The sequence below is a fragment of the Lupinus angustifolius genome, chromosome LG07 (assembly GCF_001865875.1).
Source record: "Lupinus angustifolius cultivar Tanjil chromosome LG07, LupAngTanjil_v1.0, whole genome shotgun sequence".
In the NCBI taxonomy this organism is placed as follows: Eukaryota; Viridiplantae; Streptophyta; class Magnoliopsida; order Fabales; family Fabaceae; genus Lupinus; species Lupinus angustifolius.
The window spans coordinates 6607439-6628468 of NC_032015.1; the positions used below are offsets into that span (position 1 = coordinate 6607439).

A 21030-nucleotide genomic window follows, 5' to 3' on the forward strand; every position below is an offset into this window, starting at 1 on the left:
ATTATGGATATATAATTTGAGATATGAAATAATATATATGTATATATGATATGATGAAAATTAGAGAATCAACGATACTTTGAACAAAAAATATATATTATTATTCTGTATACAATTGAATAGACATATACCACATAATGAACGGGTGGTGATTATGGGACAAGTCAGACTAGGTCTTGTTTGTCCCTTACTCGACCCTAAATATTAAATGAGTATAATATTTGAACTCGACCCTAAATATTAACTGAGTATAATATTTGAATTCGACCCTAGACCTGATAAAACCCAATCAGGCTAAACTGGGCGAGCGGATAGAGTTAGATCTTGCTTACCCCTAAATAGGCTACATGCTAAGCACTAAGAAGGTCATGCACGTGCATGGACTGAAATGGAGATATTTGTGGCTCTAAACAATACCCTTTAGGTCTCATGAAAAGGCAAAAGGGGTGAGAAGAGCAGTACATAGCACTAGCACAAGTCCACAGTTTCCTATCATAAGCAAAAGGGTCAAATTAAATAATGATGGACAAGTCAAAAAATTTCATTTTGGTAAAATAACACCACCTTCTTTGCTTGTTCTTCAATTCAATAATCAACCTAGAATATCCTTGAGATTCTGGATGAAATCTCTGGGATCTTGCTTTCCAAACTGTCAGATTTCCTATGAGGATTATGTATCTTTTTGACCATGATGTATTCCCATTTAAAAAGTCACCCTCTGATTCATCACCATCCTCATCTCTCCCTGCAGCCATCTATTCCTCTACCTTGTTCTCTTCTTTCATCACATTTTCTCCTTCTGTTTTTGACTTAGACATTATCTTCCAAGTTATGGCTATAGCTGCAGATGCTCAGTTCCATGTTTTAGCTGTTGATGACAGTCGTATCGACAGAATGCTGATCGAGAGGCTTCTTAAAACACATTCATTTCATGGTATTGATCTTATTCAATGTTTGTTACTTTGTTTTATAAATATGGGTTTATTTTCTAATATTACCATATGAGCATGTTGTTTGTGTGGACATGTTGTTTTTCTGAAGGGTTGCTACATTTGATACCTGATATCTGGTTCTTATGATCACAGTTACTGCAGTGGACTCTGCCTCTAAGGCTTTAAAATTTCTTGGTTTGGTTGAAGATGATATGAGGACTTTTGACACTCCTGTTGCTACAAAGATTCATCAAGTACAATTCTCCTACTAAATTACCTCATAAATATGGTTTAAACCATTTCTATAGACAAGATTGTATTAATCTTTGATCTAATTTCTTTCACTTATTCATGCAGGATGTAGAAGTAAACCTGATCATAACAGATTACTGTATGCCAGGAATGACAGGCTATGATCTACTGAGAAAAATCAAGGTAGGCTCTTGGGATATTATTCAAGATTTAATTAAGATGCTTTTGTCACTCTTCTTTATTTGATTAGTCTAGTTTCAATTTCATTAAATTTTGCCATAATTTTCTCCACATTTTCAAAATTCAAAATACAGGTTTGTATTTTTCCTTCATATTTAGGAAACGATTTGAAATCATAGACCTACCTAGTGTGATTAAGGCTTGATTCTTGTTGAAACATATCTTAAAATCATAAACAAATTTGTCATTGGTATCATAATCTTCAATTGTTTATATGTCATGGTTTGATGTTAAAAGTTTGTCGATTCGCAGGAATCTAAATCTCTTAAAGACATACCAGTTGTGATTATGTCCTCAGAGAATGTTCCATCAAGAATCAGCAGGTGAGGGAAATGAATCCTACAACCCAATCTAATATCAGTATAGTTATTTTGAAAATATCAAATTCACATGTTAGAGAGGACCACATGCTAAATTTCAAATCTGACAAAACCTGATTTTTGCTTGGATCAGATGCTTGGAAGATGGGGCTGAAGAATTCTTTCTGAAACCAGTTCAACAGTCAGATGTGAAGAAGCTCAAGCCCCATTTCTTGAAATCAATAATTAAGGAAGAGCAAGACCAACCAAACAACAACAAAAGGAAGTGCATGGAAGAAAGCTATCCCCCAAATAGAAACATACAAAAAACATAGCAGTTAAATTTTGTTCAAATACATAGAAAGTGCCTAGAACTTTTCCCTGTTTCAATGGCAGCCCATTCATACAAAAGAAATCAGCAGTACAAGTCCCTGATGTAAAATAGACGAGAAAGAATTCCATTCAATTTTAGTGGACTAATAAGTAATAACGACTATGTTGACAGTTTTTTACCTAATTTCTGTCTCTTATGGTTCATTCATGGTGCCCCAATTGTGGCCATAATATTGTGATTTTGGAAATTTTCATAACAACATTATAATCGTTTGCGGTTATATCAACTACATTTTTTCTGCAATTCTTTTATAACCTTAACCACAACTATGGCTGCTAAAAAATTTGTAACTATCAAATCTATTTGAGAACAATATTGAAACAACTATCCCTACATATTATGCCATCCTTTATTATATTACAGTTAAACATGATAATGCTAACACCTTAAGATACACTGAGATACAATGTGGGCATGAGTGGCCAATTGTGGATGCAAACTCTCCTCCAAGTTGGAATTCCGAAAACCCACTCCAGCGGTAAGATTCTTCGCTTAAATGCAATTTTCCCATAAATTTATTTTCACTCTCTCTTGACTTTACTCCAAATTCAGACTATTTTAGGTATCTGGCTTGCCAACAACGCAATGTGAAGACGGGTTACAATACTATAATTGTTTATGCAATCCCATCCCCTCAGTAAGTATCAAGAGTGTCCATATCTAAAGTCTGAGATTAATAATCTCTTTCAAGTCATGGAGATCACCAAAAAATAGTCAGAGTATAGAAAAAAATTTTATAGTATCAGACAATCGAACTTCAACAGCAAATGATGCACAAAGTGTAACTTGCTCATTGTAAGACTTAACTGAATTTTGAAACTACAGACATCCAAAGGAGATAAAATAACATACAACTGAAAAAGAAAGCAAACTCTGTTCTTATTGAGGCATTTGAGAATGTGGTGCCCCTGATTGTGCGTTTAGAGGCACCCCAGATTGATTTCCAGACTGCATTAAGAGAAGTATAAGTATTAGTTTATTTTCCTTCAAAATTTGGACCTTCCACTAACAAATTAACTAATCAAAAGAGAGGATAAATTGAGTATGTGAGAAATTGGATAGGGGATCAGGGAGAGAGAGCAGAGGTTAATGTCAAGATGCAATGTAGGAATAGCTTCTGCGTTAATGTGTGCGCTACTTAATATATACCAGTTTCCAAACACAATATAAACCATGATATAATTAATTGTGTAGGAAGAAATTGAAAAGCAGACAAGTGTTAATCAACATTTTCAAACCATTTGCTAGCATGACATAGCAATAAGCAGATCAAGAAGCAACATAATATCTTACCTGGTAAGGGATATACCTTGCATCAAAGGCATTTGTCCACCTTGAGGTTGGTTGAATGTTCCTCGAGGATAACTGGTATTTGGTGGTCCTTGCATATTAGGTAAGTTGCCTGGAAAACCTCCAACAGGTGACCCTCCACTCGGGAGCAAGGGTCCTGCATGCATTTGATTCATGCCGCCATAATGACCTTGTGGCATTGAAGGACCCATCTGATTCATTCCCCCTTGAATCCCCTGAAGGCAGAAATTTAAGTTAGTTATGATAAAATGAGCGTTTTGCTCTTAATTAGAGATACCTTATTACTAACATCACACAATTATTTGTAAAATCTAATATTCAACTGGATGTGCATGCTACCAAGTAGAAAATTGAAGTCCAGTGCCGTGGGAAGAGCCTCAAAGTTGTTGAAAATGTAATGAGACTTGGTTTGTATAAATATAATAATGTGAAGTACATTCACCAAAAACCGCACATTTCTTATCAAAGCAGAAAACATTATTACATGGTCATGTGTGTGTGCAGCAAACATCCCAATCATTGAGCTTGAAACCATGGTTAAAATTATCTCATCATAAAATTATTTAAATATGTGATACACAATATGAAGGTTCTAAAAAAATGATAAAACTGAGAATGTGATGCATCTGTGTTTGTTTTGGTGTCTTGGGCTGGCATCCATAAATAGTGTTCTCTCTTGATTCTATCATTTGTTTATTTGAGAGATCTGACTCATTATCTAACGCTTCTCTTAAAAAATAAGTCTCTGAACTCAACTATACTATTTCCCATTTGTGCAAATTTACTTCTAGTAACATACATAATTTCCATTTATATTTGGTTTTTCTTTTGTCGAGCGGTTAAGTAGAGGATAGATAAAGAAATACAAAAGAATTTGTTAAATTTCTTTATAACCTTTGTGACTATCTCTCTCCTCCACTTGACAAGAAAATCAATTATAACTATATCATTGGGTACATGCATTATAAGAATCATATACACTAGCTCCTGCATCTATCCGTTAGAAGCATTATTTAACCAATCAAACATTGTGCTTTAAGAATGCGAAAACAATGAATATTAAAGTGTTCTTAAAATGCAAAAGGAACAGGTTTTCGGATTTCCTTAATAATTATAAAAAAACAGCGACGGAAGAGAAAAAGGAAAAGCGAACCATCGTAATGAGGAGAAGGAGGAGGGGGGGGCACCGGGACCGGCGGGGTGGTGAAACTCTGGAGCTAGGTTGGTCGAGGAAGCGGAAGGCTGGCGCATCATCTGCGGCGGTGGCGGTCCACGGTGAAACTCTGGATCTGGTTGATGGTGCTGAAAATGCTGTGGCGGCTGTTGGTGGTGGTGGTGCTGAGGATCACCGTACATCATTGTTAATGTGAGTGGAGAAGCTTAAGATGTTTGAATGAATGAAGAGGATTCAAATTTGAAGTCAAAAATTAGAATGTGGATGAGTAAGAAAAGATTTCAAATGTTAGTATACTAGTGTAAAGCCTAATGAATCCCTAACTATCATAATATGTTAAACGTTTGATTCAGAGACACTTTTATTGTGAAGTTAAAAATTAAAGAACGTTGTGCTACCTGGTGAAAAGGTTGGGTGATTAACTGATTCTGAAAATGTTCACTTTATAAATCTGGGTTGTATATGCGGCTTTTTTTTTTATTTTGATTTGTTTGGTCTATAATCTAAGTTGTCAAATCTTATTTGATGATTCATATTTGTTGAATTCACAAGTTATAAAGTCATTCAAATAGTAGCTAGTATCAAACACTATGCAATGTGCAAACAATGAGTTTTTGCCTACCATGATGCAATGTGAAACATGTGAGGCGAGGACGATAATGGTGACACGTTGGTGACGATACTGAAGTGAGGGCGACGACGGTGAGCCAAGCATATGCCCATGAGGGTTTTCTTGTAAATCTCGTTATGAAATATTGGTTAAATTGTGTCCTTCTAAAAGGATAGTCTACCCCCTTACTTCTCCTGTTCGGGTGTCTCTGGTCGATTATTATTTGCAAATAAATGAAAAATAATCCTTCCTTTTAACCTTATTTTATAAAAATAATTTATTAAATGCGAGTGTCTAAATATAAGTGGTTGAGACAAGATTGGGGACACCAAATTGGGAGAGGTGATCCCATCCTAAAAAAAGACTACCTCTAAAGTAGAATTATTTAAAAAGAATGTCAAGTGAGGATATTTGGTGTGCCATTTTATAATAATCATGAGGAAATTGTTGAGCATATTTTTCTTAGTTCTGAGTTTGCTTCCTCATTGTGGAAATAGGTTTTCTCCTAGCTGCAATTGCCTCCTAGTCCACTAATTTGACTCGTTGCTTTTGTTTGATAACATTGGGCGGAAGGCTAAAGATTATAAGTTAATGGAGAATGGTGTAGTTTACATTGATATGATCTATTTAGATTATGAAAAATAATCTCATCTTCATTAATAAGGAGGTGAGTTTTGTGCATATTATGGATTTAATGCAAGTGATGTCTTGGACTTGGTTTACTTATAAGACATGTCCCTTTTCTTTATTGTTCCTTAATTGGTATAATGATCCCATATCTTGTATAAATTTATGTTAAAAAAAACACAAATTAGTTGTTCTTGTATTAGGTTAGCACCCTTATACTTTTTTAATACATTTTGCTTACAAAAAAAATGTCAATCGTTTGTTGTGAATGTGGAAACGGAGAACAATTTGTGTAATTATTTCTCAATTCACCATGTTTCTGTGTGATTTTCTAATTATATGTCCTTTGGTTTATTGGTTTAGGTTATTCTTGGTTATCCAGTTTAACCCTGACAAACCAAAATTCATTATGTCTAAAATGATATGAGTAATTGTCTGAATACATATTAGAACATTTTCAATTATTAAACATTTATGTGATTGTCATTTCACGTGGCATTAGCCCTAGGATAAGATGTGATCTCCTATCCAACATATCAAATTAGTACTTTAATCGACAATGTATTGATTTAGTAATATAATGTTTGTTAGATCTTTAAGATGATTAAAATATTAAAAATTTAATTCGTAATAATAACACTTATTAGTATGGACAACCACACACTAATTAATTTCTTACTAAAAAATAGGAAGGGAATACATGCAAAAAATGGTGACTCTCATCTTTATATAATATTAAGAGTAAATTACACTCACACCCCCCTGAGTTTTAGTGAAATTACACAAACTATCCTTCACTTTTTTACACATACACAAACATCCCCTAGTTTTTTATACTTTCCTTACACTCACCATCCATGCATAAGAAATAAGTGTAATATTTTAAACAAAAAATGTGATAAATATAATTAAGTTAAACAAAACATGATATATTGTGTAGACAAGTCCAAATAATATACAAATCAATGTATCTTTATTATTTTTGGTTACATAATGTATCAACATTTCTAAAGAAATATTGTTTAAATTGCTCTTATAATATAGTGTAACGAACCAAAAATAATAAAGAAATATTGACTCATATATTATTTGGACTTGTCTCCACAATATATCATGTTTTGTTTAACTTAACTACATTTATCATATTTTTTGTTTAAAAGATTACACTTATTTCTTATGCAGGGGTGGTCAGTATAATGAAAATATAAAAAGTATGAGAGATTTATGCAGGTAGTAAGAGGTAATTTATGTAATTTCGTTAAAACTCGAAATGTGAGTGTAATTTACTATAATGTTAATTATTAATGTCTAATAACTCTCCCTTCACTTTCATATACAACGGATAAATTATTGTAGATAGTTTACTATAAAAAAGTGAAAATATAATTATTTCTTTTAAAAAATTATAAAATATAACATTTTTCTCTACTGGACTATAGAAGTGGAAGCTCAACAGTCACAAAAACAATGAACGTAAGCCATCGGATGATGATGATGCATCAATTGCCACGTGTCACATGTCTAACACACTCTCAATGCATACAATTCCAAGTACAAAACAATCTCTGTCATTTTTTCTTTCTTTCTTCTATAGTGCTTCTCTCTCTCTCTCTTTCTCTAAGACTCATGGAATTTGATCCAAACTCAGCAAACAAATTTCCTCACCTTTCAGGGAATTTCCCAGAAAACCCCAACATAAAGTCAGAGGTACCCATCATTCTTCCACCACAACAAACCTCTATTCTTGAACCATCTTCACCAAATAACACCTTCTACAACAAGAACAATTTCCATCATTTTCAACATTACTATGATCTCCTCAATGGTACTAACCATCACCATGGTTTTCTGATGATGGGTCCTTCTTCATCCATTACCAACTATTTCTCTATGTTCTCAAACCCTTCTTCAGGCGAGTCTCTGAGAAACATCGTCAAAATCCAAGATATGCATGGCCACCTTAACAATGAGAATTACCTTTTAGATTTCTCCAAAACAAACCCTATTCATCAGTGTGGTGTGAGTTCACAACCTCATGTTGGTCTCTCACTTTATCCACCAGTTATTTATGCATCAACAAAAGGGAATTATGATACTGAAATTGTGCACCGTATCACAACTAAAGCGCAGTGGACAGAAGATGAAGATAGGTATTGAACATAATTCCAAAATTCCAACTATCTCACTCACTTTCTCTCTCTATTTTAATGTTTTATTAAACTCATTGCGGTTTCAAGAGATGTTCATAGTCAAATTTTCCCTTGATTCATAAACAACAATTTTTGCCTAACTTGTTCCTTAGTGATGATGAACATTATTTAACTAATAAATTTGGTTTTTCTGTTTTTAAAGGATTCTCATCCAATTGGTAAATTGTTTTGGTCCTGGAAAATGGTCTCTTATAGCCGAGTTAATGAAGGGACGAGTCGGAAAACAATGCAGAGATAGATGGAACAATCATCTTCGGCCAAACATTAAGGTTTCTTTCATTTCCGGTCTTATTAGTTTTCCTCTCACATATGCACACATGAATTGATATGAATAATAAACATTTTTTGTGGTGCAATATTATAAACATCTTCTAATCACAACACAATATATAATGGTTCAAAATTATTCATGTTTACATTTCATATATGGTATATTATTTTTTCTTTCTATTCATATATGTCAAATCTGTGTGTAAGTATTAAATTAAATGTGTGGGTGTAATAAAATTAGTACAGATGTACCATTTTTATGTTTTATAACCACTTGAAATTCATTTTATTTTTATGAGTGTTTGGTAGATCTTGTATTAAGATTTAAGACACAGCGTCTTTATTATATGTCCTTTGCTTTTATAACATATTATTTGTACAGACAAAAACCTAGCAAAAAATGATAATTCAAGGAGCAGGATTGAGATTATTTTATTAAATATGTTTATAAATATTATTAAATCTCACGCAAATAAGAGTTCTATTTCAAATGTCTAGAATTATGGTAATATAATTTATTTTTTAAATTAATCTTGCTTTTCTTACGGAGATAATAGTGTCATATCATGAAGGAACTTCTCTTGGAAGGACTCACCACTATATGTTTAAGTTTTACATACATGAATAAACAAAGTTCCTATTTTTTATTTTAATATATATATATGCCTCTATGTCAAAATATCACAACAACTACTACTTTTACAAATGATGTTGTATATAAAGGAAGAAATCTTGAACAATTAGATTGAGCTATATCATTTAAAAAATCAATCTTAAAAGTTTATCAAATAATTTAACAATGATTTATTATTTTTTAAATGACATGACATAATGTAATTAACCGACCCATAAAATGAGATAGCATTTTGAGACACTTGATCTCTATTTTATGAAGGTGTGTTCATTTTTATCAAAGATCAATATATTCATTTCCAACCAAATTTTCCATTTGTTTCTTAATTTCATATATCAAACATTGTTTCTTAACAATGTAGAAGGACTCATGGACTAATGAGGAGGATAAGATACTTATTGAAGCTCACAAGGAAGTTGGGAACAAGTGGACAGAAATTGCAAAGAGAATGCCTGGTCGAACCGAGAATACTGTTAAGAACCATTGGAATGCCACCAAGAGGCGCAAAACTGCAAAGAAGCAAAGTCACATGAGCACTTATTCAAATGGGACACTTCTTCATAACTACATCATGCAAGTCACCAAAGGTGGAGCTGAAAAAGAGTTGAACAAAACCATGAGCAATATCACCCTAGAGAACAAGAATTGCAATGATGTAGGTGTACCCTCAAAGGGTGAGTTCACTAGTATGGATTCGAGGACTATGGTTTATGGTCAGCATCAGAATTATGAAGTTGGTTGGAATTTGCAACATAATATGTACACCATCAATAGAAATGGTGTCAATGATGATGATTATTGATGATGAAATGGGAAATGGTGGATGAGAACAACATAGAATATGATGCAATAGAAATGAATAGGAAATGGATATTATGGACATGGTTAATTCATAGACAACCTTAAGTACTTGAGTGAATTGATTAATTTGCCTTGCATGTTATATGTGTTCCTTCTTATGTTTACTTCTGTTTTTTTTAGTGTTTTTGTCCTCTAGACATTAGTGGAGTTGTAATTTTAGAGGTGTTGTGTGGTTGATGTGGTAGCTAAACATGATCAATCTAAAACAAACATTTGTGTTGCAACATGGAAGCCAAAATAAGGAGGTCGGTATTATTTTGGCAACTGAATGGGTTTATGCATGATTGTAATAAACCTTAGGTGTACAAAGTGCAATTGTTCAATCATATTTTAAAGATTTTAAAAATAATAGACCCCAAAGTTTGTATCAGTAAGAGATTTTAACTAAATCTGACAAAAAATGATTCATTGCACCTGACTATAGCTTTACTTGGCAGTTTTTGTTTGGAGTATGACTTTTATTCAACAAAAAAAAAGTAGAGTCTGACTCCTCTTCATTACAGGATAAGCCAGTATACACTTTAGATCATAATATGTGACAATAATAAAATTTTAATGGTTTAAATTTTAATTTATTTTTAAATTAAATAACTTAAAAAAAAGTATCCTCTCACATTACTCTCAAGTACGGGAGAGAAATCATATTAAAAAAGTGTAACATCATGTCTAACTACTTGTAATTAGTTAAAAAATCACAAATAATATCACATTGAATAGCACATTGTTTAGGACAACTTATATGTTTCCTTGGTGGTTGTCATCAAAACCACATATGTTTTTCTGAATAAAGGACAATAAAAGAACTTATGTTATTTTTAGAAACATAAAATTCTAGAGTATAAAATCTATATACTGATAGTGTAAAATAAAGATCTATATACATATACTTCATCATCTACCATATATTTAGATTTTTTTGTTGAAAAGTCAACAATAATTAAATATCAATAATAGATGATAAATTAATAATGTATAAAATTCATACATTATTAGTACATACATCTTTTCCTCGTAAAAATAACATTAGTTATAAAATCATAATAGAAATTAGAACAAAAGTGATAGTGGAATGAGAGATGTATTTGTTGTCGTGTGAATACTTAGAACATCCACCCCTATAATAACAAAAAGGAAATATTATCTCATATTATATTATTTATGAAAATTATCATGCAATATATATTGGAAGTTAAAAATGAAAGTAAACTATTATGGTTAAGTAATTTATCCACATTTTAAATTTAATGTTATAATCAATATAATTCATTTACCCATTGAGAAAGCCACATCAGTTTACAAATGTTTAAGAATTGATGTGGTAGTTAAAAATGAAGCATTAATTTACATTAAAAGAGATATAATATTTAGAAAAATGAAATTAGAATTACTTCATGGAAGTTATTTTATATTTTCCATTTGTCCATTAGTATAGAATATTAGTATAAATAAAATGAAATTAAGAATTATTAAATATAAAGTAGGGAAACATAAAATAGTTCAATGGTAGTTATTTTATGTATTTCTAATTTCTATTAGTATTAGTATAAAATTTTATATAAAATACTTCATAGTAGTTATTTAATGTTTATTAATATTGTATAGAAGATAAAGTATGTAAACATAAAATATTTCAAGGGTAATTATTTTATGTTTTTCTAATTTCTATTAGTATTAGTATATAAATTTATATAAAATACATCATGATAGTTATTTAATGTTTATTAATATTAGTATATATAAAGATGAAAGTAGAATTTATAAAATAAAACTAAAAGTTATAAAATATAAAATTGGGTAACATAAACTACTTCATGAAATTTATTTTGGGTTTTGCATTTATTAATAGTATAGGTAAAGTTAAGATAAATTCAGATCATCGTGGATCTAAATTTAACACTAGTATGAAAGAAGAACTAACCTGAAATAATTTAAAAATATAAAGGTAAAAAAGAATCATTTTTAAAAGAGAAAATAAGTTGTAAATTAAAAATATATTATAAGTTTTTTTACTTTATCAATACTAACATATCGACTGATATTTCATGTTTGTCGACATTCATTTTTATTTTTTGCTATAGAACGTATCATCTTATTGTTATAGTTCTTTAAGAAAAAAATTAAACATAAGAAATATAATACAAAAATAATCTATGGATAATAATGAAAAGAAGTTTCTTATAGTTATTATTTGATTGAGATATTACAAAATGATAAAATTAGAATATGATTATTTTGGTTTTATATATAATATATCCTTTATTTATTAATATTTATTAATTTTTAAATAAAAATAATGAGATGATTAATGATGTGCATCAATGTAAAAAAACTTTAAATTGTCATAGTACATATATTAAACTCTTTTTAAAATAGGGACCAAAGCAAAGCTATAAATAAAAATATAGGACAATAGCACGACTAAGAAAAAAACGATAATAAATATATAAAGGTATAAATTTTAAATTTGTTTTATTTCTCTCTTCAATTTGGTGTCTGTAACTGTTCTTCTATTTTCATCATGGTTTTTACGTTGTAGTTTTTACTCACACTTTAATTCTCAAGCATAATTTTGTGTCATTGAGTTTAAAATGGGAAAATCTACAATATATATTTAGCATTTTAAAAAAATACAATTAAAAATAGGACAAAAAGGAAAATATAGGATGAATTTTTAGGAGCGAATTCATAACTTACAACCACCAAAGCTGTTATCTGCACTTTGCGGCTCTCGCTCTATTGTGTGTCTTCTCAGGTAGGTTATACCAAAGCTCCTTCCTTTTCTATGATTTCTCTTCCCTTTGATTATGCGGATCTCATTACCATCATTGCTATCATGTCTATAATTGAATTTGATCGAATCATTTTATCATTGTGCTTATCTGAGTTAATCTCTGGATTTATTGGAATATCATTCTGACTAGGTCTGTGCATTTATATTGTTGCTTCATAATTAGGGTTGCATTATTGTTTATGGTTTCTTTTATGAAAACTGAGTGGTGGCTCTGCGGGGAATGAGGGTGGGTACCTGAAAAGTGTGAGAGTAATATTTAGAGTCTCTCTGAGTGTTACTTCTATTTATAAGGGGCTAGTGTGTCTCTCTATTGTGGTTGATAGGGCAAAGAAGGGAATCATTCCTTTCTAACCTGCTATTGTGCTAGAACAACCTTCCGGGTAGTGGGGGCAAATCCATAGTTTCTTGGTACGGAGTACGTGATTCAATTAGATACACAATTCATCACATTTTTTATTAATTTTACGAGACATTCTTTATGACGAAGCTAGAATGCGGTACGTGAATTCGGTAAGCAGGACGGGTGTCAAATGCTTATGTAACTATGGACATTATTTATGACGTAGGGTAGATGAAAGGATTATATAACTATGGGAAAATCCCTTACAGGACGGGTATGATGTCTGTGGCTGGCTCAACCATGTGCTGTAGGGAAGAGCAGATGTAGGGTTCTTATCAGAGCAACAATATAATCCGCCCTGAAGCTACTTGTCACACTACTTAGTATTTATTAAAGTAGTTAGTTAGTTAGTTAGTTAGTTAAGCTTGAGTCGGTTGAGTAGAGTAGAGTTAGACAGCTGTCCACAGTTAGGACTTAGTCTTGTTTCTCTATCCAGAAAGTGTATGTACCTGACCACTCTGCACCAACTTACAATCAATGAAATCATTTCCCAGTTTTGAGATTCAGAAACAATCTTTTCCAGTGTCTGATTGCTTGTTTTCTCTGAGCTTCAAGGTGTTCAGTTCATCAATTTTCATTTCTCACACGAGTGGCATACATGTATGGATCCTCTGCAGCTCTTTTGACTAATCTTATTTATGATTTACCAATCTGAAACAATGTAATGGGTTAAATCTGGGCCACGTGGCATAGTTGGGTATATCAGGTCTGATGGTGCAGGTTCTAAGTTGGATTGGATAGGGTTGGGGTCGAGTCGATCCACTGGAACCAGAACAACCTATAACAAACAATACTTTGTTTCTAACAAGTTTTTTAGTAAATTATGTTTGCAAATTTATCGTTGTTCTTAATGATATTTGATTTTCATCATTTATCCATGCAAAAAAATGATATTTGATTTTCATCTTGAGTGGCACGCAATGTATTGGAACTAGTAATATGATTAGTCTATTCTATTGCTCTTCTCTGATGAAAATATATGGAACCCCTTCACTTAGCCTGTGTATGTTTGTTCAGAATTTCTCATTGCACTCTGAAGTTTAAAGAAATAGCATATCTGAAACAAGTCAGGAGAACTGTTGTATCTGAATGGCAGCTTCAGCAAAAACTCTTACAATTAATAATTGCACTTCAAAAGAAGACTGGACAGTTGTTTTACCCCGCCGTGGCAGAAAAGGAAGAAAAGCAACCAAGGTTGAAATTTTGGAAGAGAAACAAGAACCATGGGCTCCAACAGATTCTCAGATTGATCTATCCAGAGAAACAAAACTGAAGGGGAAAATGGAAAGATGCATAGATAAGATAGGGGTCTCCCAGTTCTATCATGCTTTCAGAGATCAAATTGAAACAACGGTTTTTTATCACATCCATAGAGTTTTGGGTTCAGAGACAAAGATGCAGATGGTAATGTATGGCATTGGCAGTATCGAATTGTATGAGCCCCCTTGTTTGCAACTCAGCCTTGCAATATTGATGAAAAGAGATTTCAGTTGGATCGGAAACATAGAGGTATTTGATCCTATTCTTTCTGTGACCGAGACTCGGGTTTTGGAAGCTTTTGGTTGTTCTGTCATATCTATTAATGAGCATGGGAAGCGAGAGGCTGTAAAACCAACCATGTTCTTCATGCCTCACTGTGAGGCTGAACTATATAACAACCTCTTGCAAGCAAATTGGAAACCAAAACCCTTAAGTAACATGGTACTACTTGGGAACAGCTTTGAAGAATATGAGGAGCATGCATCACTGTGTAAGAACTCACCTGTTCTCAACTCAATGGTGAATATTTTGGCCGTCAGAAGATTCACACATGAAATTAAGATCGAAAAAATTTCAGATGATTACTATAATGCTTTTCATGATTCAAGTTGGCATTTTTTCAGCCCTGACCATGATATAGACCTTCCATGTATCAAATCTTGATGGAAGTTATCACATAGGTGTTGATTTATTTAAAACAGGTGTGTTCCCTTTTCCCTTTCCAACTAGTGGGAAAAAGGTTTGGTTGTACACCATTTTTGCTTACTATTGGTTAAGAAAATATTAAATATGATACCTATTTATTAGTTTCTTTTCGTTTTTCAATATCATGAAAATCTGTCCCTGTTGAGTGAGATTTTGCTCTTTGGGATTATTCTGAAGTCTGAACAAGGTGAGAAGAGTCAGGCGAGTCGCTTGTTTTTATTCTCAATGTTCTTTTCTCCGACTGATTACAGTAAGCTAGCATTTACAAATTGGTGAGAATGGGATGATGCCAATTATTAGCAGTTCTAAAAGAAATCACACACAACTAAGCACATAGTTCTAGCCTCACTAACAAAACTAAACCACTGAAGTTCTAAGTTGAATCAGCAAATTTTATGGAACATAATTAGGCCAATTTGGAGAGGTTGAGCCTCATCGCAATCGTAAGGTTGTTTGTGACTTAAAAGTCTGGTTCAGATATTGGAAACAATCTTTCTACAGTTTCATCTACCATACCCAAAACCTTACTAGTTGGAAATCTCTTGCATTGAGTTGCTCTTTTTAATACTAAGACCAATTTGGCTGGTTCCTGTTTCTATGCAATGTACAAAAAATACTGCTAGACTGAAACATCAAAGGAAAGTTTTGTTAATTATAGGTCATTCAAAATTGCCTCCAGTTGCAAAGTGGGGTTTACCTGTGACCATTTTAATTAAATTAAGGCTTTCCACCTGTCCTTTTCAAAGACACTTATGTAGAGCTTAAGCAAGAATCGTTTATTGTGAGCATCTTTAGCCAGACCTTAGCTTCTGTACTAGGACCAACCCTGGAAAACGCTTTCCACATGCCACTGTGATAAATTACCCGTTGGTCTGAATTTCACTGTTATATCTTCCCTCTACTGTTAACATACAATTTTACTCAATTATTCCCCCCTTGATGCTAAAGAAGGTTGTACGGTTGATGTGCTTTCATTGGCTAAAGCCAAGGTTTTCCGAGCCAAAATTATTTGTAAGATAATCAAATACAACATTGCTTTTATTGAAAATACCACATCTCCAGAGGCTATGTCTGTTTCTGCTTATAAATTGTTTAGTACCAATTATAGTTTCTCACATTTTAGTAAGTAATTAATCTCTTTTGGAGTGCATTATTATCTCTCCCAACAAGTGTTACTTCTAGAAATCGAATCCTCGACTTTTTGGTCATTCTGGGGATCTAGCGACTCGTAGGGTCTTAACCACTAGACCATCGTCATATTGGTATACCCTTTTCAATATAGTTTCTAGTCTGACTCATACTACATGATATCGTTCCTACAAATGGCTTATAATTTGGCATCATCTTACACCCTCCACTTAGTTTAATATGTGTTAATTTTTTGATAATACCACACTACATTACTTTTATAATTGCCTGGCTATGTGACCAAAGAAAACACTTGGACTTTCCAGTTTTTATGCATAAAAAACAGACAGGATATATATTAATATTTTTTTGACCAAACATATTCTATTAAGGTTTGTGTCAATCTCAGCTCAACTCAGTGTGATTCTTGGTGAGTATGCTTCATCATATCTCCCTTCTTACAAAGAGAACATTGTTTGACTTTTATTTATTTATTGTTGTTTCTTCCAAGGATGATGAACGTGTGATAGTATGTGCTCAATCTTAAGTTAATATGAAATATATCATAAAATAATCTCCCAGCCAAAAAATGCATCAGCTCGTGCTCGCATTTAGAAAATAAAAGGCAAAATATATTACTTTTCTACAATCTACAGCTAGGGATGGCAAAAAAACCCGTACCCGCAGGTAAAACCCATACGGGCACGGGTACGTGTCACAAATGGGTACCCGCGTGTTTTAAAAACGGGTATTTAAAAATACTCATAGTACATACAGGTGGGTATGGATATTATGGTACCCGTACCTGTGGGTACCCTTTATGTATATGATTACTATATTATTTTTAATTAAAATAAAAAATATACTATCATAACCTTCATTACACTATGTACATATTTTCCTTTTACTTTGTTTACATCTTTTCCTTTTACTTTGTTTACATCTTTTTACATTGTTTACATCTTTTTAATTTGGTGTTGAAATACACTACAAATATTATTTCATGTGTAAAAACACACATGTCTTACAAAGGAAAATATATGTTCTTTGTTAACTAAATGAGAATTGCAAACCACCAAAAGAGAAAATTTCATTAGATTTAGCATTTTTGCCAACTATTCATTCAAAATACACAAAAATAATTAAATTTCATCTCATTTAAAACATAATAGAAATAGGAAATTAGAAATTCGATTAAAATATAGAAAACCCGCGGGTACCCGTTTTACCTACGGGTATACAAAAATACCCGCAAAAAACCCGCAGCGGGTACCCGTACGGGTATGGGCAGGTACGGGTATTGCTCCCCTATTTTAAAACGGGTAGCGGGTAGCTACTCGTGTTCACATCTACAAGCTACACACGAATTGTTCTGATTATTTTACTATATCACTAAATGTTTAGATGAATTGCTTAAGGGTTCACCATATCCAAGGCAACAGATTTTTTCGTTCAATAACTCTACCAAAAAAACTTGAATATATAAAAGGGAACATCCCATAAAGTTTGTCTGAACTTTATGTCTTTCTCTAAATATGTATTATAAGTTTTATATATTATTATTGTATTATTTATATAATTATTATTGACTTTTTAAAAATCACGGTGAGTTGTGGATGTGTAGTAATCATCATAAATTATGTTTTCTTTCTAGTTACTCATTAAACTAGCAGTTGACAAAATTGATCTTTATTTAAATTAATTATTAAATTACTAAACACGAAAATTGCTATTTAGAATAGATAACATTGATATTTGAATGAAATTATTATCAAAATATAAAATTGATTGAGAAAAAATGATAAGTAATTTTCAGAGTTAAAGAGTTAAATATAGTTAATATAGTAATATAATTAAATAATAATTATCTAATAGTCTATGTTAAACAAAATGTATGAGTTGAAATTTTTCATTGCTATATTTAACATTATATTTTTGTTGGGGGAGGGATAAGTAAGAAAAGATATTTAATAGTTGTTACTTGTAAAAAACAGTTCAAATTGTTGTTATTTGGTTTGTACATAAACGGGCTTGAGCCCAGCATCCACTTATTTTACAATACTTTGTCAACGGAGGAAGACCACGTTTTCACTTTTCATAGACAAAAAAACAAAAAAAAAACATGTTTATCATGTGTTATTTTTTAATATATATTTTTGCGAATCTTGAAAATATGAAAATAATTTGATGCTCAATGTCATCATCTCCATTTTGGTGTATAATAATGATTGAAATCTATGCACCAAAACGAAAATGATTAAAGATGTCATAGGAGTATGAACCAACAAATTAGGCTTGGCCCGCATTTTATCATACCCCAAAATCTGAATTTGCGTGTATCCATCATTATTCATCATCATGATTAAGATTCAACTTGCAATTTTACATAATACGTAATTTGACTACTCCATAAAAAAAATAAACATAGAGAACAAAATTAAAAGAGTTTTTCATCTTTGTCATAGGGTTGTTAAGGTATCTACTAAGAGCATATTTTCATGACAAAATTAATAGTATTTTTTTGGCAAAACTAATTTATAGTTTTGAGCTTGTATCTGTAAAATTAGCTAAAAAATTCTTTTATTATGATAGGTAGCTTATTGATTTAAAGCTGGTCAATAAAAATAATTTTGAAATTAGTTGAAATTTGGTAAAATAGCTTTACAATTATTTATTAATTATCTAGTAAATTGGTAGTAATTATTTCTAATAGTTATTTATATTTGTAGTTATCTATAGCGATTAGTATGTATTTTACGTGATTTGGTAAATTTTAAAGGGGTAAAATTAATAAATGAATTATTCAAATCCTTGTTTTTTTTAAAAACTACTTGTAGTAGATTTTAAAAATTAACTTTCAAACACTCCATACTCCCTTTTATAAAAACTACAACCTCTGTCCACTTTTTGAATGAATAAAAAACCTACAAAATACATGAAATGCTCGCGTTTTTGAAGCCTAAGAGTTTCATTTTCAACTAGCAATGTACATATGCTTTCACACAAGTCGTCACGTATTTTTTGATTGAAGTCAAATTAGTACAATACAAATGTATAAAATAAAAAAAGTACCGCACATTGAACAATTTAAAATGATAAAATTGAATGATATGTAGAAAATTATTGAAGGAAGGAAAAATTTGGGTGTGAATTGATAAGTTATGAACTTATGATGAATATAGATAAAATATTTACTTATGACAAAAAATAAAATGAGTGACTGAAGAGTAAGAAAAATGCTAGAAAAGTCTAATTTGTGAGTTCTTCAATTTGTGAAAATTTTATGTGTCAAAAACTAAACATGGAGAAGTTGTGAGAAATGCCGACAAAATATTAACTATAACAAAAAGTAAAATGACTGAGTGAATGAAGAGGAATATATTAGAAAAGTTTTAATTGTCAGTTCTTCACTTTGTAGTTACTTTTGAAAAATTAAACATTGAGAAATTATGAGGAAAATAGACAAAATATTAACTTGTGACAAAAAGTAAACATTATAAAAGTCTTACCCATAAGTTCTTCGGTTGTGAAAATTTAAGTGTGAAAAAATAAATATTGAAAAGTTGTGAGAAAGATAAACAAATAATTAACTTGTGACAAAAAGTAAAATAAATGATTGAAAGAAGAAGAAATGTTAAAAAAATCTTATATGTGGAGATTAAAAGATGTTTAAGTATGAAATTTGAGAAATAAAGGTGACAATGTAAGAAATGGAAGATTAAAAGAAAGAGGAAAAACATATGGATTCCCCATACAAAATCAGTCAAAATAATATAAAATGTAATGCGTAAAAAACCAATATAACTTTAAGCTATAAAAATAATATAATGTTATAAATTAAATAATGGGAATCAATTCCGTTTTATTAATATATTGTATAAAAAATGTTTTCTTAATATTAGTCATTTAAAAAGATAGTGGACCACTTTGCTGATTTAGAGTATTTCAGACACTCACATATTATTAAAAGTTTTCTGGTACAGAAATTTTTTTTTTAAATTGTAATTTTGCTAGGGCTATTCCAAAAAAAATTAGAAATCAACAATGGAGTGAAAATGAAAAGAATAGAGTGGGAGAGTTGAAGAAAGAGAGTGGTTCACTTTGCATTTAATTAACCTTCTAAATATTACATATCAAAATTGTATAATGTTTACTAACGTAAAATCACGAGAACTTTCAATGCATACAAAATATTAACTTGTGATAAAAAGTAAAAAACAAATAACTGAATGGAAAGAAATATGTTAGAAAAGCCTTAGTGGTGAGTTCTTTAGTTTGTAAAAAAATTAAATTGGAAAAATTAAACATGAAGAAATTGTGAGGAATATAGACAAAATGTTGGCTTGTGATAAAATGTAAACGTTATAAAAGTCTTACCCACAAGTTCTTCAATTGTGAAAATTTACGTGTGAAAAAATAAATATTTAGAAGTTGTGAAGAAGGTAGACAAATTGTTAATTTGAGAAAGCGTAAAATGAGTCAATGAAGTGAGAATTTTTTTTTAGAAAAGTCTTATCATGAGAAGGTTGAAAGATGTTTGAGTATGAGATTTAATGAAATTTTAGAAAATAGATGTTTGAGTATGAGATTTGATGAAATTTTAGAAAGAAAGGTGATGATTTAAGAAATGAAAGAGAAAGAAAAAATATGTGGGTGAAACATTCAGTATACAAAATCAATCAAAATGATATAACATTTAACATGTAAAAAATCAATATAACGTTGGGCTATAAAAAAATAATATAATATTATAAATTAAAATAATGGGAATCAGTTATATTATTATTAACAAACATATCAACGGCCAATTCGTGTCTGTCAACCCACATTATTATTTTTTAGTATTAAATATTTAATTTTTATATATTTCATTTTAGAGAATTATATTATTTTTTATTGAGTATATATAATATTATAATTTATGTAATAGAA

At 31.0% G+C, this 21030-nt stretch overlaps 4 protein-coding genes across 5 annotated transcripts; 3 read left to right on the plus strand and 1 right to left on the minus strand.

The window, feature by feature from the left end:
• LOC109352051 lies at positions 342 to 786 on the minus strand. Its single transcript, XM_019593837.1, has 2 exons — positions 565 to 786; positions 342 to 489 (listed from the first exon to the last, which is right to left on the minus strand). The coding sequence occupies exons 1-2, from the start codon at positions 753 to 755 to the stop codon at positions 351 to 353; spliced, it is 330 nt and encodes a 109-aa protein (XP_019449382.1). The 5' UTR covers positions 756 to 786; the 3' UTR covers positions 342 to 350.
• Positions 810 to 2238, plus strand: LOC109352050 (two-component response regulator ORR9-like). The gene is made up of 5 exons (XM_019593836.1): positions 810 to 934; positions 1086 to 1186; positions 1290 to 1367; positions 1677 to 1747; positions 1878 to 2238. Exons 1-5 carry the CDS (start codon positions 832 to 834, stop codon positions 2056 to 2058), a joined length of 534 nt encoding a protein of 177 aa, XP_019449381.1. The 5' UTR covers positions 810 to 831; the 3' UTR covers positions 2059 to 2238.
• LOC109353088 (myb protein-like) lies at positions 7447 to 9932 on the plus strand. Its single transcript, XM_019595267.1, has 3 exons — positions 7447 to 7989; positions 8192 to 8318; positions 9315 to 9932. The coding sequence occupies exons 1-3, from the start codon at positions 7466 to 7468 to the stop codon at positions 9753 to 9755; spliced, it is 1092 nt and encodes a 363-aa protein (XP_019450812.1). The 5' UTR covers positions 7447 to 7465; the 3' UTR covers positions 9756 to 9932.
• LOC109352192 (protein SENSITIVITY TO RED LIGHT REDUCED 1) lies at positions 12488 to 15207 on the plus strand. Of its 2 annotated transcripts, none has more exons than XM_019594060.1 (2): positions 12488 to 12566; positions 14023 to 15207. In XM_019594060.1, the coding sequence occupies exon 2, from the start codon at positions 14095 to 14097 to the stop codon at positions 14926 to 14928; it is 834 nt and encodes a 277-aa protein (XP_019449605.1). In that variant the 5' UTR covers positions 12488 to 12566; positions 14023 to 14094; the 3' UTR covers positions 14929 to 15207. The 2 variants fall into 2 exon arrangements, with proteins under 2 accessions (XP_019449605.1, XP_019449606.1); XM_019594061.1 differs by having other exon boundaries at positions 12498 to 12570.